Here is a 23,045-nt window from a genome sequence, read left to right as displayed (position 1 = left end):
ACGGGTGCTGGACCGGGTGATCGGCCCCGAAATGTCGCCGCACGCATTTGCTTACCAGGATGACATCATAGTTATCGGGCGCTCGCTGGAAGAACACAAGGCCAACCTAAAGGAAGTGTTCCGACGACTAAAGGAGGCAAATCTGAGGTTAAACCCGGAGAAGTGCCAATTTTTCAAGAAAGAGCTGTTATATCTCGGTCATCGAGTGACTAGCGAAGGAATAGGCACGGATCCGGAAAAGGTAGCAGCCATCGCCGAACTAGAACCACCATCGACAGTAAGAGAGCTCCGACAGTACCTGGGCGTAGCATCATGGTACCGCCGGTTTTTACCTGACTTCGCAAAAATAGTCAAACCTCTCAACGATCTGCTACGCAAGGGCAATAAGTGGGTGTGGACACAGGAACATCAGACGGCGTTCGAAGAGGTGAAGGCAAGACTCGTCGCAGACCCCGTACTGGCATGCCCGGATTTCGACAAACCATTCATCTTGCAAACTGACGCGAGCGACTACGACATCGGGACAATCTTGACCCAGGAAACTGAACGAGGCGAAAAGGCAATCTCTTACTCAAGCCGAACGCTCAACGGCGCTGAGAAGAATTACGCAACGACCGAGAAGGAGTGCTTGGCGATCGTCTGGGCAATCCGAAAGCTCAAGCCGTATCTGGAAGGTTACCACTTTAAAGTAGTAACCGACCACATGGCACTGAAGTGGCTCAACAGCATAGAAAGCCCTTCAGGGAGGATCGCCAGATGGGCCCTGGAGTTGCAGCAGTACGACATCGAAATAGCGTACAGGAAAGGACAACTCAACGTGGTGGCAGACGCTTTGTCAAGGCAGCCACTGCCGGAAACGCTTCGAGGGATCAAGGAGACGTCGGCGGCGGAAGCTTCTGCAGCATGCAGCTGGATTCTGGAAATGCGTGAAAAGATAAGGACCCAGCCGCAAAAGTATCCGGACTACGTGATGGAGGGTAACACCCTGTACAGAAATATACCTCATAGAGCGGGCAGCGAGGATGTCGCAACATGGAAGATGTGCGTTCCGAAAGCTCTACGGGAAACGGTGGTGAAAGAGACCCACGACTCACCGGCGGCTGGCCATGTAGGAAGCCGAAAGACAATAGCACGTCTGGCAGCCCGGTACTACTAGCATGAATGCACAGAGACGCCCGAGCCCACGTGCGAGGATGCGAGACATGCATGAGATTCAAGCCGAATCAGATGCAAATGGCTGGGAAAATGCTGACGCAGGTGCCAGAGGAACCATGGGCTACGGTATGTGCGGACTTCGTCGGACCCCTGCCGCGTTCGAAGCACGGCAATTAAATGCTGCTGGTATTGATAGACCGGTTCTCCAAGTGGACTGAGTTGGTGCCGCTGCGAAGCGCGACGCCCGAATCCCTAAAAAAGGCTTTTAGAGAACGCATTATGGCGAGGTATGGGGTCCCGAAAATAGTTATACCGGACAACGCAGTAAAGTTTGCAAGCAAAATTTTCAAGAGTTTCCTGGCCGAAATGGGAGCCAAGCAACAGTTCACAGCTCCATACACCCCACAGGAGAACCCGACGGAGAGAGCCAATAGGACGGTGAAAACAATTATAGCGCAGTTCGCAGGGCAGAACCAAAGAGACTGGGACGAAAAATGGCCAGAAATCATGCTGGCAGTAAACACGAGCGTTTCAGAATCCACAGGTTACACACCGTCGTTTATTACCCAAGGCAGAGAACCAAGACTACCGAGCGCCCTATACGACAGAGAAACCGTAGGGACCGGACGACCGACAGAGACACCGGAAGAGAAAGCAAACAAACTCAGGGAAATCTTCGAGATTGTAAGGCGGAACCTGGAGAAAGCATCCCAGGACCAGGCTAGGCATTATAACCTAAGGAGGAGGCAATGGACGCCAAAGGTGCGTGACGTCGTGTGGGCCAAGGAACACCACTTATCAAAAGCGGCCGAGGGGTTCGCAGCAAAATTGGCCCCAAGATACGACGGACCTTACCAAGTCATAGGTTTTGCGTCACCAGTAATCTGCAAAATACGACACATAAACACAAAGAAAGAGCAAAGAAGAACAGCAACAAACGGAAAACACAAGCAAGCGGCTACAGCAAGCAGACACAACAGACGCTAAACAACATTGAAAGTCCAAGGATTCCTCCAAGGATGCCCAAAGGATACTACGAAAGGAGTCCAAGGATACCTCCAAGGATGCCCAAAGGATACTACGAAAGGAGTCCAAGGATACCTCCAAGGATGCCCAAAGGATACTACGAAAGCAGTCCAAGGATACCTCCAAGGATGCCAAAAGGATGCTACGAAAGGAGTCTAAGGATACCTCCAAGGATGCCCAAAGGATACTACGAAAGAGTCCAAGGATACCTCCAAGGATGCCCAAAGGATACTACGGAAGGAGTCCAAGGATACCTAAAAGGATGCCCAAAGGATACTACGAAAGGATTCCAAGGATACCTCCAAGGATGCCCAAAGGATACTACGAAAGGAGTCTAAGGATACCTCCAAGGATGCCCAAAGGATACTACGAAAGAGTCCAAGGATACCTCCAAGGATGCCCAAAGGATACTACGAAAGGAGTCCAAGGATACCTCCAAGGATGCCCAAAGGATACTACGAAAGGATTCCAAGGATACCTCCAAGGATGCCCAAAGGATACTACGAAAGGATTCCAAGGATACCTCCAAGGATGCCCAAAGGATACTACGAAAGGATTCCAAGGATACCTCCAAGGATGCCCAAATGATACTACGAAAGGAGTCCAAGGATACCTCCAAGGATGCCCAAAGGATACTACTAAAGGAGTCAAAGGATACGTCCAAGGATTCCCAAAGGATACTACGGAAAGAGTCCAAGGATACCTGCAAGGATTCCCAAAGGATACTACGAACAAATTCCAAGGATACCTCCAAGGATTCAAAAGGGATACTACAAGCCGACTCCAAGGATACTACAGGGCAACTACAAAGGCGCAATGAAACACATAAAGGACATCAGGAGAACATTAAGAACACGAAGGGAGCGAACCAGAGCGTCTAAGGTCTCGATTGGGACTGATCGGAGGAAAGAAAAAACACGCATCAAAAGTCTGCCGAAGGAAGGGGGTAGACGGCACAGAGCAGAGATCTGTACCGTAGATCTGGGTAGTAAGAAGGAGAGGCCGAAGGAAATAGCGGGATTGAGCAAAGAGGAAGGCTCGGAACCGAGGTGTCGTCGAAGGGAGCCCAGGCTTCAGATGAACAATCAAAATCGACGAGCATCATGAGCACACGCATAACAAGGAGCGAAGCGCGCAAAATGATGGCTGCCCACCAGCCGTCCGGAGGATCCAGCCCGGGGCAAAGATGGTCGACAGCTCGGCCTACCCGAACCTCGCACCGGATCAACGGGCGGGGCGTCCCTGAGCCGGTCATCAGCTCCGACAGCGATGTCGAGCTGGTAGAAGACCCGCGGGTGGAGCAGCGACGATGCCATGCCGAATCTGTGGCAGCGGCTACGCTGGAATTTCGACGGAAGTGCGAGGCGCGAAGGCGGAGCGAGGAGCGGCTTATGAAGGAGATGGAGGAGTCGCCGGAGTGGCAGGCCCAACTGCGGGCGGCCGAGGAGGAGGAGCAGCAGCTGTGGCGACAGCAGACGGTTGTCTGGACCTGGCCGGAGGGACCCGTAGAGGAGACGGCAGCGACGGAGGAGCCCCGAATCTGGGAAGAAAGTGGTCCCCGGGTGAGCCCGCTGGATCCCAGGACCCGTGGCAGACCGGAGCAGTGGGCGCCACCGACGCCGAGCACCGGACCAACAACGCCAAGGACAGGGCCATCGACGCCAATGCCTACCGGGAGCGCGACAGTTACCGCGGAGCCTCTGGAGCGAGGACCCTGGGTGTGGCCTGAGCCCGTCGAAAACGGCCGTCCTCCGCTCAAGCGGCAGCACTCGGCGCCCGAAGTGTCCGAGGTGGTGGCACGGCCGAAATTGTCGCGGACGGTGTCGGCGCCGGAGGGCCAGCGATGGCAAGAGATCGCGGAGCATGAGTGGCCCGAAGGGATCGCGGAGACACCGGTGGTAAAGAAGGCTCGCATCCTGGGCGGCAGGCGCAGCGTGCGCGTATGGAGAGAGGGGCGCGCGTTCCGCGTCCGGTTGGGTCTGGCGGGCACGAGAGTGTTCGAGGAGCGGCCGAAATAACATTTGAATAAAATGAACAAAACGGAGTTTGGAAACCGGCATAGAACGGGAAACGCGACTGAAACAGGGGCCAGGAGTAAGGGGCATACATGGCAGCTCCAGCATCCTGAAATTCACGTTGGGTTAATACAGGAAGCAGCCAAACGATACCAAAATACTCACCTGCAGCGAAGCAAATGCGAAGTCCTATCCGCACCCGCCCTCAAGTGTTGCCAGCATGGAGCCAGGCTCAGCCGGCTGAGGACGATTGAAGGGCGAGAGAGAGAAACGAGAGGCGAGAGGCGAGAGAGGTCGTATGGAGAGAGAAAGGATGAAATAGAAAGGAGTGATGAAATGCGAAAACTTACCTAGAAAGTTGCAAAATCACCATGAGCCAGGGAAGGGGACGCCTCGATAGGCGATCGATTGGCACTAGATGAAAGTGCGATCGATGGGTAAACGAAAATGGTAATATCGGCCAAAGGTGGAAATATCGCAACGAGCAGGTGGCAACGCCTCACCATCGGTATCGATATGCGAATAAACATCGATCACGCACGAATGGTGTGACCAGGCGTAGGAACCAATAAAAGGAGTAGAACGCAGCAATGAGCAGCGAGCTGGGGATCGATAGCCCACGAGTATCGATGTCCCAGGAGGGTTATGGAAAATATCGGCGCGGGAGATTCAAGTTGCTACGAGGAGGACGACCAGCGCTGTAGAAACTCAACGGAGTTAAGAGCGTCATGGGAGCGTCGAGGGAGCCACGAGGGAGCGCCGCGGGAATCACAAGGACTCGAAGGCTAGGATAAGCAAGGAAACGCCGGAGAGTAGGAACAAGCTTAAAATGTTTCCCGAAGTAAGGGGGGAATGTGAGGAGTTAAATAACTCCCCACAGATACAAGCAGCAGCAGATGGCCGGCCGCTTACCAGATACGCGGCGAATTCGCGTAGTAACGGAGTGGCGAGGAGAGTTTGAAGATTTGGTTGGAGAGCGAGAGAGTTTGGAGACCAAGGGTGGAGAGCGAGAGAGTTTGGAGACCAAGGATGGAGATCGAGAGAGAATGGAGACTTCGCGGGCAAGGCAAGAGTGCCGTGTGCAAAAGTGGATAACGGGACTCCACCGGACTTTGGACTCTCCCGTGAACTTTGGACCGGGAGAAGAAGTCCCACATCTCGGCAGTGGAGCGGCACACAGGCGTGCCACAAGCATCACGGGAATCAGCGGGACGGCAGCAGTGGGCGGAGCAGCGATTGAAAGCGGTACGTGAAGGGCAAGTGGGTCAACCAGGAGGCATGGACTTTGGACCTGGAGTGGAGAGATCCAGCGGGCCGTGCGCAAAAGGGAAATAACGGTTCCCGGAGGCCCTATATAAGGCCGCAGAGCGCTGGTAGCTGGATCAGTCGATCACAAGGAGTCAAACCGTCAAGATCACTCAGATACCAAAGTGAACAATCAAACAACCAGATAATCTCAAGGGAGCAACAGCAAGTCGAGTCGCCAGAGAAGCAGCGCCGTGGGAGCCTACGAGGAGCAAGATTGCTACGTCGAGACGTTCGGGATTGGGATACCAGGAATCTCCGAATTGAGACGCAGGTAGCTGAGATCCAGAGGGCATCACACGGCTAGGTGAAGGCGGTCGATTAACCCTATCCACAAAGTCCTGGCATTACGCCTGGAGAGAGTATAACAAGCCAGAAGGGAGAGCGGTCGATCGGTACGGTCTCGAGTGGAATTGTCCAGGAGAGCCCTACAGATTCGACTTGCGAGGTCCCGGAGCGGCGTGCCTGAGCCTTAAATATAACAAGCCAGAAAGGAGAGCGGTCGATCGGTACGGTCTCGAGTGGAATTATCCAGGAGAGCCCTACGGATTCGACTTGCGTGGTCCCGGAGCGGCGTGCCCGAACCCCGAGTACCAAAAGGCACGCGGAAACGTCAGGGACAAAAAGCAAAAGGGTGAGGCTAGGGTGGAACGTTCGTTTACACTAGGCGTGGAAGCGAAGTAAAGCGTGAGACACCGTCGGCTGGCCATGTAGGAAGCCGAAAGACAATAGCACGTCTGGCAGCCCGGTACTACTGGCATGAATGCACAGAGACGCCCGAGCCCACGTGCGAGGATGCGAGACATGCATGAGATTCAAGCCGAATCAGATGCAAATGGCTGGGAAAATGCTGACGCAGGTGCCAGAGAAACCATGGGCTACGGTATGTGCGGACTTCGTCGGACCCCTGCCGCGTTCGAAGCACGGCAATTAAATGCTGCTGGTATTGATAGACCGGTTCTCCAAGTGGACTGAGTTGGTGCCGCTGCGAAGCGCGACGCCCGAATCCCTAAAAAAGGCTTTTAGAGAACGCATTATGGCGAGGTATGGGGTCCCGAAAATAGTTATACCGGACAACGCAGTAAAGTTTGCAAGCAAAATTTTCAAGAGTTTCCTGGCCGAAATGGGAGCCAAGCAACAGTTCACAGCTCCATACACCCCACAGGAGAACCCGACGGAGAGAGCCAATAGGACGGTGAAAACAATTATAGCGCAGTTCGCAGGGCAGAACCAAAGAGACTGGGACGAAAAATGGCCAGAAATCATGCTGGCAGTAAACACGAGCGTTTCAGAATCCACAGGTTACACACCGTCGTTTATTACCCAAGGCAGAGAACCAAGACTACCGAGCGCCCTATACGACAGAGAAACCGTAGGGACCGGACGACCGACAGAGACACCGGAGGAGAAAGCAAACAAACTCAGGGAAATCTTCGAGATTGTAAGGCGGAACCTGGAGAAAGCATCCCAGGACCAGGCTAGGCATTATAACCTAAGGAGGAGGCAATGGACGCCAAAGGTGCGTGACGTCGTGTGGGCCAAGGAACACCACTTATCAAAAGCGGCCGAGGGGTTCGCAGCAAAATTGGCCCCAAGATACGACGGACCTTACCAAGTCATAGGTTTTGCGTCACCAGTAATCTGCAAAATACGACACATAAACACAAAGAAAGAGCAAAGAAGAACAGCAACAAACGGAAAACACAAGCAAGCGGCTACAGCAAGCAGACACAACAGACGCTAAACAACATTGAAAGTCCAAGGATACCTCCAAGGATGCCCAAAGGATACTACGAAAGGATTCCAAGGATACCTCCAAGGATGCCCAAAGGATACTACGAAAGGATTCCAAGGATACCTCCAAGGATGCCCAAATGATACTACGAAAGGAGTCCAAGGATACCTCCAAGGATGCCCAAAGGATACTACTAAAGGAGTCAAAGGATACGTCCAAGGATTCCCAAAGGATACTACGGAAAGAGTCCAAGGATATCTGCAAGGATTCCCAAAGGATACTACGAACAAATTCCAAGGATACCTCCAAGGATTCAAAAGGGATACTACAAGCCGACTCCAAGGATACTACAGGGCAACTACAAAGGCGCAATGAAACACATAAAGGACATCAGGAGAACATTAAGAACACGAAGGGAGCGAACCAGAGCGTCTAAGGTCTCGATTGGGACTGATCGGAGGAAAGAAAAAACACGCATCAAAAGTCTGCCGAAGGAAGGGGGTAGACGGCACAGAGCAGAGATCTGTACCGTAGATCTGGGTAGTAAGAAGGAGAGGCCGAAGGAAATAGCGGGATTGAGCAAAGAGGAAGGCTCGGAACCGAGGTGTCGTCGAAGGGAGCCCAGGCTTCAGATGAACAATCAAAATCGACGAGCATCATGAGCACACGCATAACAAGGAGCGAAGCGCGCAAAATGATGGCTGCCCACCAGCCGTCCGGAGGATCCAGCCCGGGGCAAAGATGGTCGACAGCTCGGCCTACCCGAACCTCGCACCGGATCAACGGGCGGGGCGTCCCTGAGCCGGTCATCAGCTCCGACAGCGATGTCGAGCTGGTAGAAGACCCGCGGGTGGAGCAGCGACGATGCCATGCCGAATCTGTGGCAGCGGCTACGCTGGAATTTCGACGGAAGTGCGAGGCGCGAAGGCGGAGCGAGGAGCGGCTTATGAAGGAGATGGAGGAGTCGCCGGAGTGGCAGGCCCAACTGCGGGCGGCCGAGGAGGAGGAGCAGCAGCTGTGGCGACAGCAGACGGTTGTCTGGACCTGGCCGGAGGGACCCGTAGAGGAGACGGCAGCGACGGAGGAGCCCCGAATCTGGGAAGAAAGTGGTCCCCGGGTGAGCCCGCTGGATCCCAGGACCCGTGGCAGACCGGAGCAGTGGGCGCCACCGACGCCGAGCACCGGACCAACAACGCCAAGGACAGGGCCATCGACGCCAATGCCTACCGGGAGCGCGACAGTTACCGCGGAGCCTCTGGAGCGAGGACCCTGGGTGTGGCCTGAGCCCGTCGAAAACGGCCGTCCTCCGCTCAAGCGGCAGCACTCGGCGCCCGAAGTGTCCGAGGTGGTGGCACGGCCGAAATTGTCGCGGACGGTGTCGGCGCCGGAGGGCCAGCGATGGCAAGAGATCGCGGAGCATGAGTGGCCCGAAGGGATCGCGGAGACACCGGTGGTAAAGAAGGCTCGCATCCTGGGCGGCAGGCGCAGCGTGCGCGTATGGAGAGAGGGGCGCGCGTTCCGCGTCCGGTTGGGTCTGGCGGGCACGAGAGTGTTCGAGGAGCGGCCGAAATAACATTTGAATAAAATGAACAAAACGGAGTTTGGAAACCGGCATAGAACGGGAAACGCGACTGAAACAGGGGCCAGGAGTAAGGGGCATACATGGCAGCTCCAGCATCCTGAAATTCACGTTGGGTTAATACAGGAAGCAGCCAAACGATACCAAAATACTCACCTGCAGCGAAGCAAATGCGAAGTCCTATCCGCACCCGCCCTCAAGTGTTGCCAGCATGGAGCCAGGCTCAGCCGGCTGAGGACGATTGAAGGGCGAGAGAGAGAAACGAGAGGCGAGAGGCGAGAGAGGTCGTATGGAGAGAGAAAGGATGAAATAGAAAGGAGTGATGAAATGCGAAAACTTACCTAGAAAGTTGCAAAATCACCATGAGCCAGGGAAGGGGACGCCTCGATAGGCGATCGATTGGCACTAGATGAAAGTGCGATCGATGGGTAAACGAAAATGGTAATATCGGCCAAAGGTGGAAATATCGCAACGAGCAGGTGGCAACGCCTCACCATCGGTATCGATATGCGAATAAACATCGATCACGCACGAATGGTGTGACCAGGCGTAGGAACCAATAAAAGGAGTAGAACGCAGCAATGAGCAGCGAGCTGGGGATCGATAGCCCACGAGTATCGATGTCCCAGGAGGGTTATGGAAAATATCGGCGCGGGAGATTCAAGTTGCTACGAGGAGGACGACCAGCGCTGTAGAAACTCAACGGAGTTAAGAGCGTCATGGGAGCGTCGAGGGAGCCACGAGGGAGCGCCGCGGGAATCACAAGGACTCGAAGGCTAGGATAAGCAAGGAAACGCCGGAGAGTAGGAACAAGCTTAAAATGTTTCCCGAAGTAAGGGGGGAATGTGAGGAGTTAAATAACTCCCCACAGATACAAGCAGCAGCAGATGGCCGGCCGCTTACCAGATACGCGGCGAATTCGCGTAGTAACGGAGTGGCGAGGAGAGTTTGAAGATTTGGTTGGAGAGCGAGAGAGTTTGGAGACCAAGGGTGGAGAGCGAGAGAGTTTGGAGACCAAGGATGGAGATCGAGAGAGAATGGAGACTTCGCGGGCAAGGCAAGAGTGCCGTGTGCAAAAGTGGATAACGGGACTCCACCGGACTTTGGACTCTCCCGTGAACTTTGGACCGGGAGAAGAAGTCCCACATCTCGGCAGTGGAGCGGCACACAGGCGTGCCACAAGCATCACGGGAATCAGCGGGACGGCAGCAGTGGGCGGAGCAGCGATTGAAAGCGGTACGTGAAGGGCAAGTGGGTCAACCAGGAGGCATGGACTTTGGACCTGGAGTGGAGAGATCCAGCGGGCCGTGCGCAAAAGGGAAATAACGGTTCCCGGAGGCCCTATATAAGGCCGCAGAGCGCTGGTAGCTGGATCAGTCGATCACAAGGAGTCAAACCGTCAAGATCACTCAGATACCAAAGTGAACAATCAAACAACCAGATAATCTACAAGGGAGCAACAGCAAGTCGAGTCGCCAGAGAAGCAGCGCCGTGGGAGCCTACGAGGAGCAAGATTGCTACGTCGAGACGTTCGGGATTGGGATACCAGGAATCTCCGAATTGAGACGCAGGTAGCTGAGATCCAGAGGGCATCACACGGCTAGGTGAAGGCGGTCGATTAACCCTATCCACAAAGTCCTGGCATTACGCCTGGAGAGAGTATAACAAGCCAGAAGGGAGAGCGGTCGATCGGTACGGTCTCGAGTGGAATTGTCCAGGAGAGCCCTACAGATTCGACTTGCGAGGTCCCGGAGCGGCGTGCCTGAGCCTTAAATATAACAAGCCAGAAAGGAGAGCGGTCGATCGGTACGGTCTCGAGTGGAATTATCCAGGAGAGCCCTACGGATTCGACTTGCGTGGTCCCGGAGCGGCGTGCCCGAACCCCGAGTACCAAAAGCCACGCGGAAACGTCAGGGACAAAAAGCAAAAGGGTGAGGCTAGGGTGGAACGTTCGTTTACACTAGGCGTGGAAGCGAAGTAAAGCGTGAGACACCGTCGGCTGGCCATGTAGGAAGCCGAAAGACAATAGCACGTCTGGCAGCCCGGTACTACTGGCATGAATGCACAGAGACGCCCGAGCCCACGTGCGAGGATGCGAGACATGCATGAGATTCAAGCCGAATCAGATGCAAATGGCTGGGAAAATGCTGACGCAGGTGCCAGAGAAACCATGGGCTACGGTATGTGCGGACTTCGTCGGACCCCTGCCGCGTTCGAAGCACGGCAATTAAATGCTGCTGGTATTGATAGACCGGTTCTCCAAGTGGACTGAGTTGGTGCCGCTGCGAAGCGCGACGCCCGAATCCCTAAAAAAGGCTTTTAGAGAACGCATAATGGCGAGGTATGGGGTCCCGAAAATAGTTATACCGGACAACGCAGTACAGTTTGCAAGCAAAATTTTCAAGAGTTTCCTGGCCGAAATGGGAGCCAAGCAACAGTTCACAGCTCCATACACCCCACAGGAGAACCCGACGGAGAGAGCCAATAGGACGGTGAAAACAATTATAGCGCAGTTCGCAGGGCAGAACCAAAGAGACTGGGACGAAAAATGGCCAGAAATCATGCTGGCAGTAAACACGAGCGTTTCAGAATCCACAGGTTACACACCGTCGTTTATTACCCAAGGCAGAGAACCAAGACTACCGAGCGCCCTATACGACAGAGAAACCGTAGGGACCGGACGACCGACAGAGACACCGGAAGAGAAAGCAAACAAACTCAGGGAAATCTTCGAGATTGTAAGGCGGAACCTGGAGAAAGCATCCCAGGACCAGGCTAGGCATTATTACCTAAGGAGGAGGCAATGGACGCCAAAGGTGCGTGACGTCGTGTGGGCCAAGGAACACCACTTATCAAAAGCGGCCGAGGGGTTCGCAGCAAAATTGGCCCCAAGATACGACGGACCTTACCAAGTCATAGGTTTTGCGTCACCAGTAATCTGCAAAATACGACACATAAACACAAAGAAAGAGCAAAGAAGAACAGCAACAAACGGAAAACACAAGCAAGCGGCTACAGCAAGCAGACACAACAGACGCTAAACAACATTGAAAGTCCAAGGATACCTCCAAGGATGCCCAAAGGATACTACGAAAGGAGTCCAAGGATACCTCCAAGGATGCCCAAAGGATACTACGAAAGGAGTCCAAGGATACCTCCAAGGATGCCCAAAGGATGCTACGAAAGGAGTCTAAGGATACCTCCAAGGATGCCCAAAGGATACTACGAAAGAGTCCAAGGATACCTCCAAGGATGCCCAAAAGATACTACGAAAGGAGTCTAAGGATAGCTCCAAGGATGCCCAAAGAATACTACGAAAGAGTCCAAGGATACCTCCAAGGATGCCCAATGGATACTACGAAAGCAGTCCAAGGATACCTCCAAGGATGCCAAAAGGATGCTACGAAAGGAGTCTAAGGATACCTCCAAGGATGCCCAAAGGATACTACGAAAGAGTCCAAGGATACCTCCAAGGATGCCCAAAGGATACTACGAAAGGAGTCCAAGGATACCTCCAAGGATGCCCAAAGGATACTACGAAAGGATTCCAAGGATACCTCCAAGGATGCCCAAAGGATACTACGAAAGGAGTCTAAGGATACCTCCAAGGATGCCCAAAGGATACTACGAAAGAGTCCAAGGATACCTTCAAGGATACCTTCAAGGATGCCCAAAGGATACTACGAAAGGAGTCCAAGGATACCTCCAAGGATGCCCAAAGGATACTACGAAAGGATTCCAAGGATACCTCCAAGGATGCCCAAAGGATACTACGAAAGGATTCCAAGGATACCTCCAAGGATGCCCAAAGGATACTATGAAAGGATTCCAAGGATACCTCCAAGGATGCCCAAATGATACTACGAAAGGAGTCCAAGGATACCTCCAAGAATGCCCAAAGGATACTACTAAAGGAGTCAAAGGATACGTCCAAGGATTCCCAAAGGATACTACGGAAAGAGTCCAAGGATACCTGCAAGGATTCCCAAAGGATACTACGAACAAATTCCAAGGATACCTCCAAGGATTCAAAAGGGATACTACAAGCCGACTCCAAGGATACTACAGGGCAACTACAAAGGCGCAATGAAACACATAAAGGACATCAGGAGAACGTTAAGAACACGAAGGGAGCGAACCAGAGCGTCTAAGGTCTCGATTGGGACTGATCGGAGGAAAGAAAAAACACGCATCAAAAGTCTGCCGAAGGAAGGGGGTAGACGGCACAGAGCAGAGATCTGTACCGTAGATCTGGGTAGTAAGAAGGAGAGGCCGAAGGAAATAGCGGGTGGCTGCCCGAAATCCCGCCCACACCGCGGTACGAGGGGTCACCACAGTGGACGCCAGCACGACCGCCCACGCCGAGGTTCGAGCAGCCACCACCGCAGCATCAGCCACCACAGCGGCAGCAGCTCGAACGCGAGCAGCCACCACCGCAGCAGCAGCCACCACCGCAGCAGCAGCCACCACCGCAGCAGCAGCCATCACCGCAGCAGCAGCCATTACCGCAGCAGCAGCCACCACCGCAGCAGCAACACATCCGGACGGACATACCGGCGGCCCACGTGAGCCACAGCACCCGGACGTTCGTGGCCGACGGAGTAAGGTGGCGACAGCAGACGGTTGTCTGGACCTGGCCGGAGGGACCCGTAGAGGAGACGGCAGCGACGGAGGAGCCCCGAATCTGAGAAGAAAGTGGTCCCCGGGTGAGCCCGCTGGATCCCAGGACCCGTGGCAGACCGGAGCAGTGGGCGCCACCGACGCCGAGCACCGGACCAACAACGCCAAGGACAGGGCCATCGACGCCAATGCCTACCGGGAGCGCGACAGTAACCGCGGAGCTTCTGGAGCGAGGACCCTGGGTGTGGCCTGAGCCCGTCGAAAACGGCCGTCCTCCGCTCAAGCGGCAGCACTCGGCGCCCGAAGTGTCCGAGGTGGTGGCACGGCCGAAATTGTCGCGGACGGTGTCGGCGCCGGAGGGCCAGCGATGGCAAGAGATCGCGGAGCATGAGTGGCCCGAAGGGATCGCGGAGACACCGGTGGTAAAGAAGGCTCGCATCCTGGGCGGCAGGCGCAGCGTGCGCGTATGGAGAGAGGGGCGCGCGTTCCGCGTCCGGTTGGGTCTGGCGGGCACGAGAGTGTTCGAGGAGCGGCCGAAATAACATTTGAATAAAATGAACAAAACGGAGTTTGGAAACCGGCATAGAACGGGAAACGCGACTGAAACAGGGGCCAGGAGTAAGGGGCATACATGGCAGCTCCAGCATCCTGAAATTCACGTTGGGTTAATACAGGAAGCAGCCAAACGATACCAAAATACTCACCTGCAGCGAAGCAAATGCGAAGTCCTATCCGCACCCGCCCTCAAGTGTTGCCAGCATGGAGCCAGGCTCAGCCGGCTGAGGACGATTGAAGGGCGCGAGAGAGAAACGAGAGGCGAGAGGCGAGAGAGGTCGTATGGAGAGAGAAAGGATGAAATAGAAAGGAGTGATGAAATGCGAAAACTTACCTAGAAAGTTGCAAAATCACCATGAGCCAGGGAAGGGGACGCCTCGATAGGCGATCGATTGGCACTAGATGAAAGTGCGATCGATGGGTAAACGAAAATGGTAATATCGGCCAAAGGTGGAAATATCGCAACGAGCAGGTGGCAACGCCTCACCATCGGTATCGATATGCGAATAAACATCGATCACGCACGAATGGAGTAGAACGCAGCAATGAGCAGCGAGCTGGGGATCGATAGCCCACGAGTATCGATGTCCCAGGAGGGTTATGGAAAATATCGGCGCGGGAGATTCAAGTTGCTACGAGGAGGACGACCAGCGCTGTAGAAACTCAACGGAGTTAAGAGCGTCGTGGGAGCGTCGAGGGAGCCACGAGGGAGCGCCGCGGGAATCACAAGGACTCGAAGGCTAGGATAAGCAAGGAAACGCCGGAGAGTAGGAACAAGCTTAAAATGTTTCCCGAAGTAAGGGGGGAATGTGAGGAGTTAAATAACTCCCCACAGATACAAGCAGCAGCAGATGGCCGGCCGCTTACCAGATACGCGGCGAATTCGCGTAGTAACGGAGTGGCGAGGAGAGTTTGAAGATTTGGTTGGAGAGCGAGAGAGTTTGGAGACCAAGGGTGGAGAGCGAGAGAGTTTGGAGACCAAGGATGGAGATCGAGAGAGAATGGAGACTTCGCGGGCAAGGCAAGAGTGCCGTGTGCAAAAGTGGATAACGGGACTCCACCGGACTTTGGACTCTCCCGTGAACTTTGGACTGGGAGAAGAAGTCCCACATCTCGGCAGTGGAGCGGCACACAGGCGTGCCACAAGCATCACGGGAATCAGCGGGACGGCAGCAGTGGGCGGAGCAGCGATTGAAAGCGGTACGTGAAGGGCAAGTGGGTCAACCAGGAGGCATGGACTTTGGACCTGGAGTGGAGAGATCCAGCGGGCCGTGCGCAAAAGGGAAATAACGGTTCCCGGAGGCCCTATATAAGGCCGCAGAGCGCTGGTAGCTGGATCAGTCGATCACAAGGAGTCAAACCGTCAAGATCACTCAGATACCAAAGTGAACAATCAAACAACCAGATAATCTACAAGGGAGCAACAGCAAGTCGAGTCGCCAGAGAAGCAGCGCCGTGGGAGCCTACGAGGAGCAAGATTGCTACGTCGAGACGTTCGGGATTGGGATACCAGGAATCTCCGAATTGAGACGCAGGTAGCTGAGATCCAGAGGGCATCACACGGCTAGGTCAAGGCGGTCGATTAACCCTATCCACAAAGTCCTGGCATTACGCCTGGAGAGAGTATAACAAGCCAGAAGGGAGAGCGGTCGATCGGTACGGTCTCGAGTGGAATTGTCCAGGAGAGCCCTACAGATTCGACTTGCGAGGTCCCGGAGCGGCGTGCCTGAGCCCCAAATATAACAAGCCAGAAAGGAGAGCGGTCGATCGGTACGGTCTCGAGTGGAATTATCCAGGAGAGCCCTACGGATTCGACTTGCGAGGTCCCGGAGCGGCGTGCCCGAACCCCGAGTACCAAAAGCCACGCGGAAACGTCAGGGACAAAAAGCAAAAGGGTGAGGCTAGGGTGGAACGTTCGTTTACACTAGGCGTGGAAGCGAAGTAAAGCGTGAGACAGCTTCCTGGCGTTCCGCCTTGACTGTCTGCGCGGGCTGAGCAGAACCCCAGTGGGACCATCCGGGACGGAGCAAGGGACAGGCGGCGGTGTGTCGAAAGGAGCGATCCTGGAGAGCGCAGCTTCTGTTCACCCTACGTACGGCTGATACCCCTCGCGAGTCCGAGTCGTTACCAGCAGTCACCAAGTCATGCGTGAGAAGCGAACAGCGAGCGAGCGTCTTCAGGGAGCTGCGAGGATCTTCAGGGAGCTGCGAGGATCTTCAGGGAGCGAGTATCTTCAGGGAGCTACAGGACTGGAGCACCGAGTCATCAAGGCGAGAGGTCGTCGAGTCAATCAGGACCGTCGGAAGTACCGAAGGTCACAAGCAACGAGTCAAGGCCAACCAAGCTACTAAGACACTTGTAATAATATACCCGCAATAAACCCACTACGAACCCGTGAATTCTGTGCTTTCTCACTGAGCTACTGGGCGGTCACGTTAATATAAATTTGGCGAAAAATTTGGCGAAAAAACCGTTCGAGTTCCTGGAGCAGGTGTAATGGTCCGCCAACACATACGGCTTGGAGTTAGACATGATTCCCCAAGCGATGCCTGAATTGCTGAAGGGAAGGGCTTTGAAGTGGTTCATCGCCAACAACAAACAATGAAAAACCTGGGTGGAGTTCATAGATAGTTTCCACACATACTTTCTACCGAGAGACTTCTTCACCAGGCTGGCGGATCAGGTCAGGCAACGGAAGCAGGGCTTCAGCTAGTCGTTCAAAGACTATATGATCGACATGCAGACGATGGTGAGGCCACTCAATTACTCCGCTAAAGAGACCCTAAGGATCATCAAGGAAAACTGCACCCCCAGTCTAAGAATCTTCCTTAGGGCAAAAAAGTGTCGGACCTGGAAACGCTGATGATATTAGCAGACGAGTATGAAGAACTCGAAAAGGAGCGGGAAGCGTTCGCGCAGGAAAACAAATTCTCTAAGAACAAGTCGGCATCGCCAGCGCAGGTAGCATGCACAAGATGCGAAGAGACAGGAATCCAGGAGACACATGGGAAACGACCAATGGTCGCCACCTAACCGAGTACCACGGCAGCAGGCAACAGGAGCACCACGCGGAGGCCAATGGACACCACCACAACAGCAACAGATGCAGCCAGCAAACAATGTTTGGAGGCCACCAAGTACAACACAAAGGCCTCGTGAAACGACACACATCACAGACCCCCAGGAGGCCTGCCGAAAGTGCGGCGGTCATGGACACTGGGCGCGGGGATGTCGGCACCAACGCCTGTTGTTCTGCTGGTTGTGCGGGAGAGTAGGCGTCAGGGGCGTCGAATGCTGCCAGCAGGCGGGAAATGCCCAGCGATCTCAGCCACAGAGAGGCGAGCGGGGGTCTCAAGATGCTACCTCTCCAAACTAACGGGAAAGCTGATCGAGGAGGAGCAGCAGTTGTCCGCAGCGGTGACGATTGGTGGGGGCACATACAAGGCCACAATCGACACCGGGGCAACAGCAAGCTTTATAAGCAAAGAGCTGGCGGACGACCTGGCTGCCTTCGGAAATATTACGAGGATATGACGGCAAGTTAGGTTGGCAGACGGAAGATGTGGCGGAATCGATGAGCAGCTGGAGGTGGAAATCGCGTTCGGGAACAAGCGACTGAGCATGAGCCTGCTGATACTACCAGGGGTAGTGGATTCATTGGTGTTGGGATGGAACTTTCTAACACAAGTCGGTACCGAAATTAAGTGCGCTGGACACGAAGTGATAATACCGGCCAGGAATCGTAACAAGGGATGGCTCGAGGAGAAGTTGTCGGTGGCAGTCGTACAACGGGCAAGCGAAGATGACGACACGACGAAATTCCTGGAGGCAGAGCTATCGAGTTTCAGCAGCATGAAGGGAGCGTCAAACATGGCAGAGCATCAGATCACGATGAAAGGCGACAAACCAATAAAGCAGCGATACTATCCCAAGAATCCGAAAGTTCAAGGGGAGATCAATGCGAAGGTGGACGAGCTTCTCCAAATGGGATACATAGAACACTCAACAAGCCCATGCAGTTCTCTCATCATGATGGTTAAAAAAAAAGACGGCCAAATGGAGACTGTGCGTCGACTTTACGCAAATAAACGCAAAATCTATAAAGGATGCCTACCCGATGCCCCGAATAAATTATATTCTCGACCAACTGAGGGAAGCACGGTACATCAGCATCTTGTACCTAAAGGATGGGTACTGGCAAATCCCACTGAAAGCAGACAGCAGGCAGTATACGGCGTTTACAGTGCCAGGGAGAGTAATGCCATTCGGACTTCACTCGGCGTCTGCGACTTTTCAACGGGTGCTGGACCGGGTGATCGGCCCCGAAATGTCGCCGCACGCATTTGCTTACCAGGATGACATCATAGTAATCGGGCGCTCGCTGGAAGAACACAAGGCCAACCTAAAGGAAGTGTTCCGACGACTAAAGGAGGCAAATCTGAGGTTAAACCCGGAGAAGTGCCAATTTTTCAAGAAAGAGCTGTTATATCTCGGTCATCGAGTGACTAGCGAAGGAATAGGCACGGATCCGGAAAAGGTAGCAGCCATCGCCGAACTAGAACCACCATCGACAGTAAGAGAGCTCCGACAGTACCTGGGCGTAGCATCATGGTACCGCCGGTTTTTACCTGACTTCGCAAAAATAGTCAAACCTCTCAACGATCTGCTACGCAAGGGCAATAAGTGGGTGTGGACACAGGAACATCAGACGGCGTTCGAAGAGGTGAAGGCAAGACTCGTCGCAGACCCCGTACTGGCATGCCCGGATTTCGACAAACCATTCATCTTGCAAACTGACGCGAGCGACTACGACATCGGGACAATCTTGACCCAGGAAACTGAACGAGGCGAAAAGGCAATCTCTTACTCAAGCCGAACGCTCAACGGCGCTGAGAAGAATTACGCAACGACCGAGAAGGAGTGCTTGGCGATCGTCTGGGCAATCCGAAAGCTCAAGCCGTATCTGGAAGGTTACCACTTTAAAGTAGTAACCGACCACATGGCACTGAAGTGGCTCAACAGCATAGAAAGCCCTTCAGGGAGGATCGCCAGATGGGCCCTGGAGTTGCAGCAGTACGACATCGAAATAGCGTACAGGAAAGGACAACTCAACGTGGTGGCAGACGCTTTGTCAAGGCAGCCACTGCCGGAAACGCTTCGAGGGATCAAGGAGACGTCGGCGGCGGAAGCTTCTGCAGCATGCAGCTGGATTCTGGAAATGCGTGAAAAGATAAGGACCCAGCCGCAAAAGTATCCGGACTACGTGATGGAGGGTAACACCCTGTACAGAAATATACCTCATAGAGCGGGCAGCGAGGATGTCGCAACATGGAAGATGTGCGTTCCGAAAGCTCTACGGGAAACGGTGGTGAAAGAGACCCACGACTCACCGGCGGCTGGCCATGTAGGAAGCCGAAAGACAATAGCACGTCTGGCAGCCCGGTACTACTAGCATGAATGCACAGAGACGCCCGAGCCCACGTGCGAGGATGCGAGACATGCATGAGATTCAAGCCGAATCAGATGCAAATGGCTGGGAAAATGCTGACGCAGGTGCCAGAGGAACCATGGGCTACGGTATGTGCGGATTTCGTCGGACCCCTGCCGCGTTCGAAGCACGGCAATTAAATGCTGCTGGTATTGATAGACCGGTTCTCCAAGTGGACTGAGTTGGTGCCGCTGCGAAGCGCGACGCCCGAATCCCTAAAAAAGGCTTTTAGAGAACGCATTATGGCGAGGTATGGGGTCCCGAAAATAGTTATACCGGACAACGCAGTACAGTTTGCAAGCAAAATTTTCAAGAGTTTCCTGGCCGAAATGGGAGCCAAGCAACAGTTCACAGCTCCATACACCCCACAGGAGAACCCGACGGAGAGAGCCAATAGGACGGTGAAAACAATTATAGCGCAGTTCGCAGGGCAGAACCAAAGAGACTGGGACGAAAAATGGCCAGAAATCATGCTGGCAGTAAACACGAGCGTTTCAGAATCCACAGGTTACACACCGTCGTTTATTACCCAAGGCAGAGAACCAAGACTACCGAGCGCCCTATACGACAGAGAAACCGTAGGGACCGGACGACCGACAGAGACACCGGAAGAGAAAGCAAACAAACTCAGGGAAATCTTCGAGATTGTAAGGCGGAACCTGGAGAAAGCATCCCAGGACCAGGCTAGGCATTATTACCTAAGGAGGAGGCAATGGACGCCAAAGGTGCGTGACGTCGTGTGGGCCAAGGAACACCACTTATCAAAAGCGGCCGAGGGGCTCGCAGCAAAATTGGCCCCAAGATACGACGGACCTTACCAAGTCATAGGTTTTGCGTCACCAGTAATCTGCAAAATACGACACATAAACACAAAGAAAGAGCAAAGAAGAACAGCAACAAACGGAAAACACAAGCAAGCGGCTACAGCAAGCAGACACAACAGACGCTAAACAACATTGAAAGTCCAAGGATTCCTCCAAGGATGCCCAAAGGATACTACGAAAGGAGTCCAAGGATACCTCCAAGGATGCCCAAAGGATACTACGAAAGGAGTCCAAGGATACCTCCAAGGATGCCCAAAGGATACTACGAAAGCAGTCCAAGGATACCTCCAAGGATGCCAAAAGGATGCTACGAAAGGAGTCTAAGGATACCTCCAAGGATGCCCAAAGGATACTACGAAAGGAGTCCAAGGATACCTCCAAGGATGCCCAAAGGATACTACGAAAGGAGTCCAAGGATACCTAAAAGGATGCCCAAAGGATACTACGAAAGGATTCCAAGGATACCTCCAAGGATGACCAAAGGATACTACGAAAGGAGTCTAAGGATACCTCCAAGGATGCCCAAAGGATACTACGAAAGAGTCCAAGGATACCTCCAAGGATGCCCAAAGGATACTACGAAAGGAGTCCAAGGATACCTCCAAGGATGCCCAAAGGATACTATGAAAGGATTCCAAGGATACCTCCAAGGATGCCCAAATGATACTACGAAAGGAGTCCAAGGATACCTCCAAGAATGCCCAAAGGATACTACTAAAGGAGTCAAAGGATACGTCCAAGGATTCCCAAAGGATACTACGGAAAGAGTCCAAGGATACCTGCAAGGATTCCCAAAGGATACTACGAACAAATTCCAAGGATACCTCCAAGGATTCAAAAGGGATACTACAAGCCGACTCCAAGGATAATACAGGGCAACTACAAAGGCGCAATGAAACACATAAAGGACATCAGGAGAACATTAAGAACACGAAGGGAGCGAACCAGAGCGTCTAAGGTCTCGATTGGGACTGATCGGAGGAAAGAAAAAACACGCATCAAAAGTCTGCCGAAGGAAGGGGGTAGACGGCACAGAGCAGAGATCTGTACCGTAGATCTGGGTAGTAAGAAGGAGAGGCCGAAGGAAATAGCGGGATTGAGCAAAGAGGAAGGCTCGGAACCGAGGTGTCGTCGAAGGGAGCCCAGGCTTCAGATGAACAATCAAAATCGACGAGCATCATGAGCACACGCATAACAAGGAGCGAAGCGCGCAAAATGATGGCTGCCCACCAGCCGTCCGGAGGATCCAGCCCGGGGCAAAGATGGTCGACAGCTCGGCCTACCCGAACCTCGCACCGGATCAACGGGCGGGGCGTCCCTGAGCCGGTCATCAGCTCCGACAGCGATGTCGAGCTGGTAGAAGACCCGCGGGTGGAGCAGCGACGATGCCATGCCGAATCTGTGGCAGCGGCTACGCTGGAATTTCGACGGAAGTGCGAGGCGCGAAGGCGGAGCGAGGAGCGGCTTATGAAGGAGATGGAGGAGTCGCCGGAGTGGCAGGCCCAACTGCGGGCGGCCGAGGAGGAGGAGCAGCAGCTGTGGCGACAGCAGACGGTTGTCTGGACCTGGCCGGAGGGACCCGTAGAGGAGACGGCAGCGACGGAGGAGCCCCGAATCTGGGAAGAAAGTGGTCCCCGGGTGAGCCCGCTGGATCCCAGGACCCGTGGCAGACCGGAGCAGTGGGCGCCACCGACGCCGAGCACCGGACCAACAACGCCAAGGACAGGGCCATCGACGCCAATGCCTACCGGGAGCGCGACAGTTACCGCGGAGCCTCTGGAGCGAGGACCCTGGGTGTGGCCTGAGCCCGTCGAAAACGGCCGTCCTCCGCTCAAGCGGCAGCACTCGGCGCCCGAAGTGTCCGAGGTGGTGGCACGGCCGAAATTGTCGCGGACGGTGTCGGCGCCGGAGGGCCAGCGATGGCAAGAGATCGCGGAGCATGAGTGGCCCGAAGGGATCGCGGAGACACCGGTGGTAAAGAAGGCTCGCATCCTGGGCGGCAGGCGCAGCGTGCGCGTATGGAGAGAGGGGCGCGCGTTCCGCGTCCGGTTGGGTCTGGCGGGCACGAGAGTGTTCGAGGAGCGGCCGAAATAACATTTGAATAAAATGAACAAAACGGAGTTTGGAAACCGGCATAGAACGGGAAACGCGACTGAAACAGGGGCCAGGAGTAAGGGGCATACATGGCAGCTCCAGCATCCTGAAATTCACGTTGGGTTAATACAGGAAGCAGCCAAACGATACCAAAATACTCACCTGCAGCGAAGCAAATGCGAAGTCCTATCCGCACCCGCCCTCAAGTGTTGCCAGCATGGAGCCAGGCTCAGCCGGCTGAGGACGATTGAAGGGCGAGAGAGAGAAACGAGAGGCGAGAGGCGAGAGAGGTCGTATGGAGAGAGAAAGGATGAAATAGAAAGGAGTGATGAAATGCGAAAACTTACCTAGAAAGTTGCAAAATCACCATGAGCCAGGGAAGGGGACGCCTCGATAGGCGATCGATTGGCACTAGATGAAAGTGCGATCGATGGGTAAACGAAAATGGTAATATCGGCCAAAGGTGGAAATATCGCAACGAGCAGGTGGCAACGCCTCACCATCGGTATCGATATGCGAATAAACATCGATCACGCACGAATGGTGTGACCAGGCGTAGGAACCAATAAAAGGAGTAGAACGCAGCAATGAGCAGCGAGCTGGGGATCGATAGCCCACGAGTATCGATGTCCCAGGAGGGTTATGGAAA

General features: G+C 54.1%; 3 protein-coding genes across 3 annotated transcripts; all 3 read left to right on the top strand.

Moving 5' to 3' along the window:
* Positions 1–3,320: 3,320 nt before the first annotated feature.
* On the top strand, positions 3,321–4,199 carry LOC119562716. Its single transcript, XM_037875906.1, has one exon. The coding sequence runs from the start codon at positions 3,321–3,323 to the stop codon at positions 4,197–4,199; it is 879 nt and encodes a 292-aa protein (XP_037731834.1).
* Positions 4,200–7,930: 3,731 nt separating this feature from the next.
* Positions 7,931–8,809, top strand: LOC119562715. The gene has a single exon (XM_037875905.1). It carries the CDS (start codon positions 7,931–7,933, stop codon positions 8,807–8,809), a length of 879 nt encoding a protein of 292 aa, XP_037731833.1.
* A 12,708-nt stretch (positions 8,810–21,517) lies between these two features.
* LOC119562714 lies at positions 21,518–22,396 on the top strand. Its single transcript, XM_037875904.1, has one exon. It carries the CDS (start codon positions 21,518–21,520, stop codon positions 22,394–22,396), a length of 879 nt encoding a protein of 292 aa, XP_037731832.1.
* Positions 22,397–23,045: the final 649 nt, after the last annotated feature.

This window comes from Drosophila subpulchrella, unplaced genomic scaffold, assembly GCF_014743375.2.
Source record: "Drosophila subpulchrella strain 33 F10 #4 breed RU33 unplaced genomic scaffold, RU_Dsub_v1.1 Primary Assembly Seq86, whole genome shotgun sequence".
Taxonomy (NCBI): domain Eukaryota; kingdom Metazoa; phylum Arthropoda; class Insecta; order Diptera; family Drosophilidae; genus Drosophila; species Drosophila subpulchrella.
Note: the sequence above shows the minus strand (reverse complement) of the source record. Positions and strands in the feature narration are given on the sequence as shown.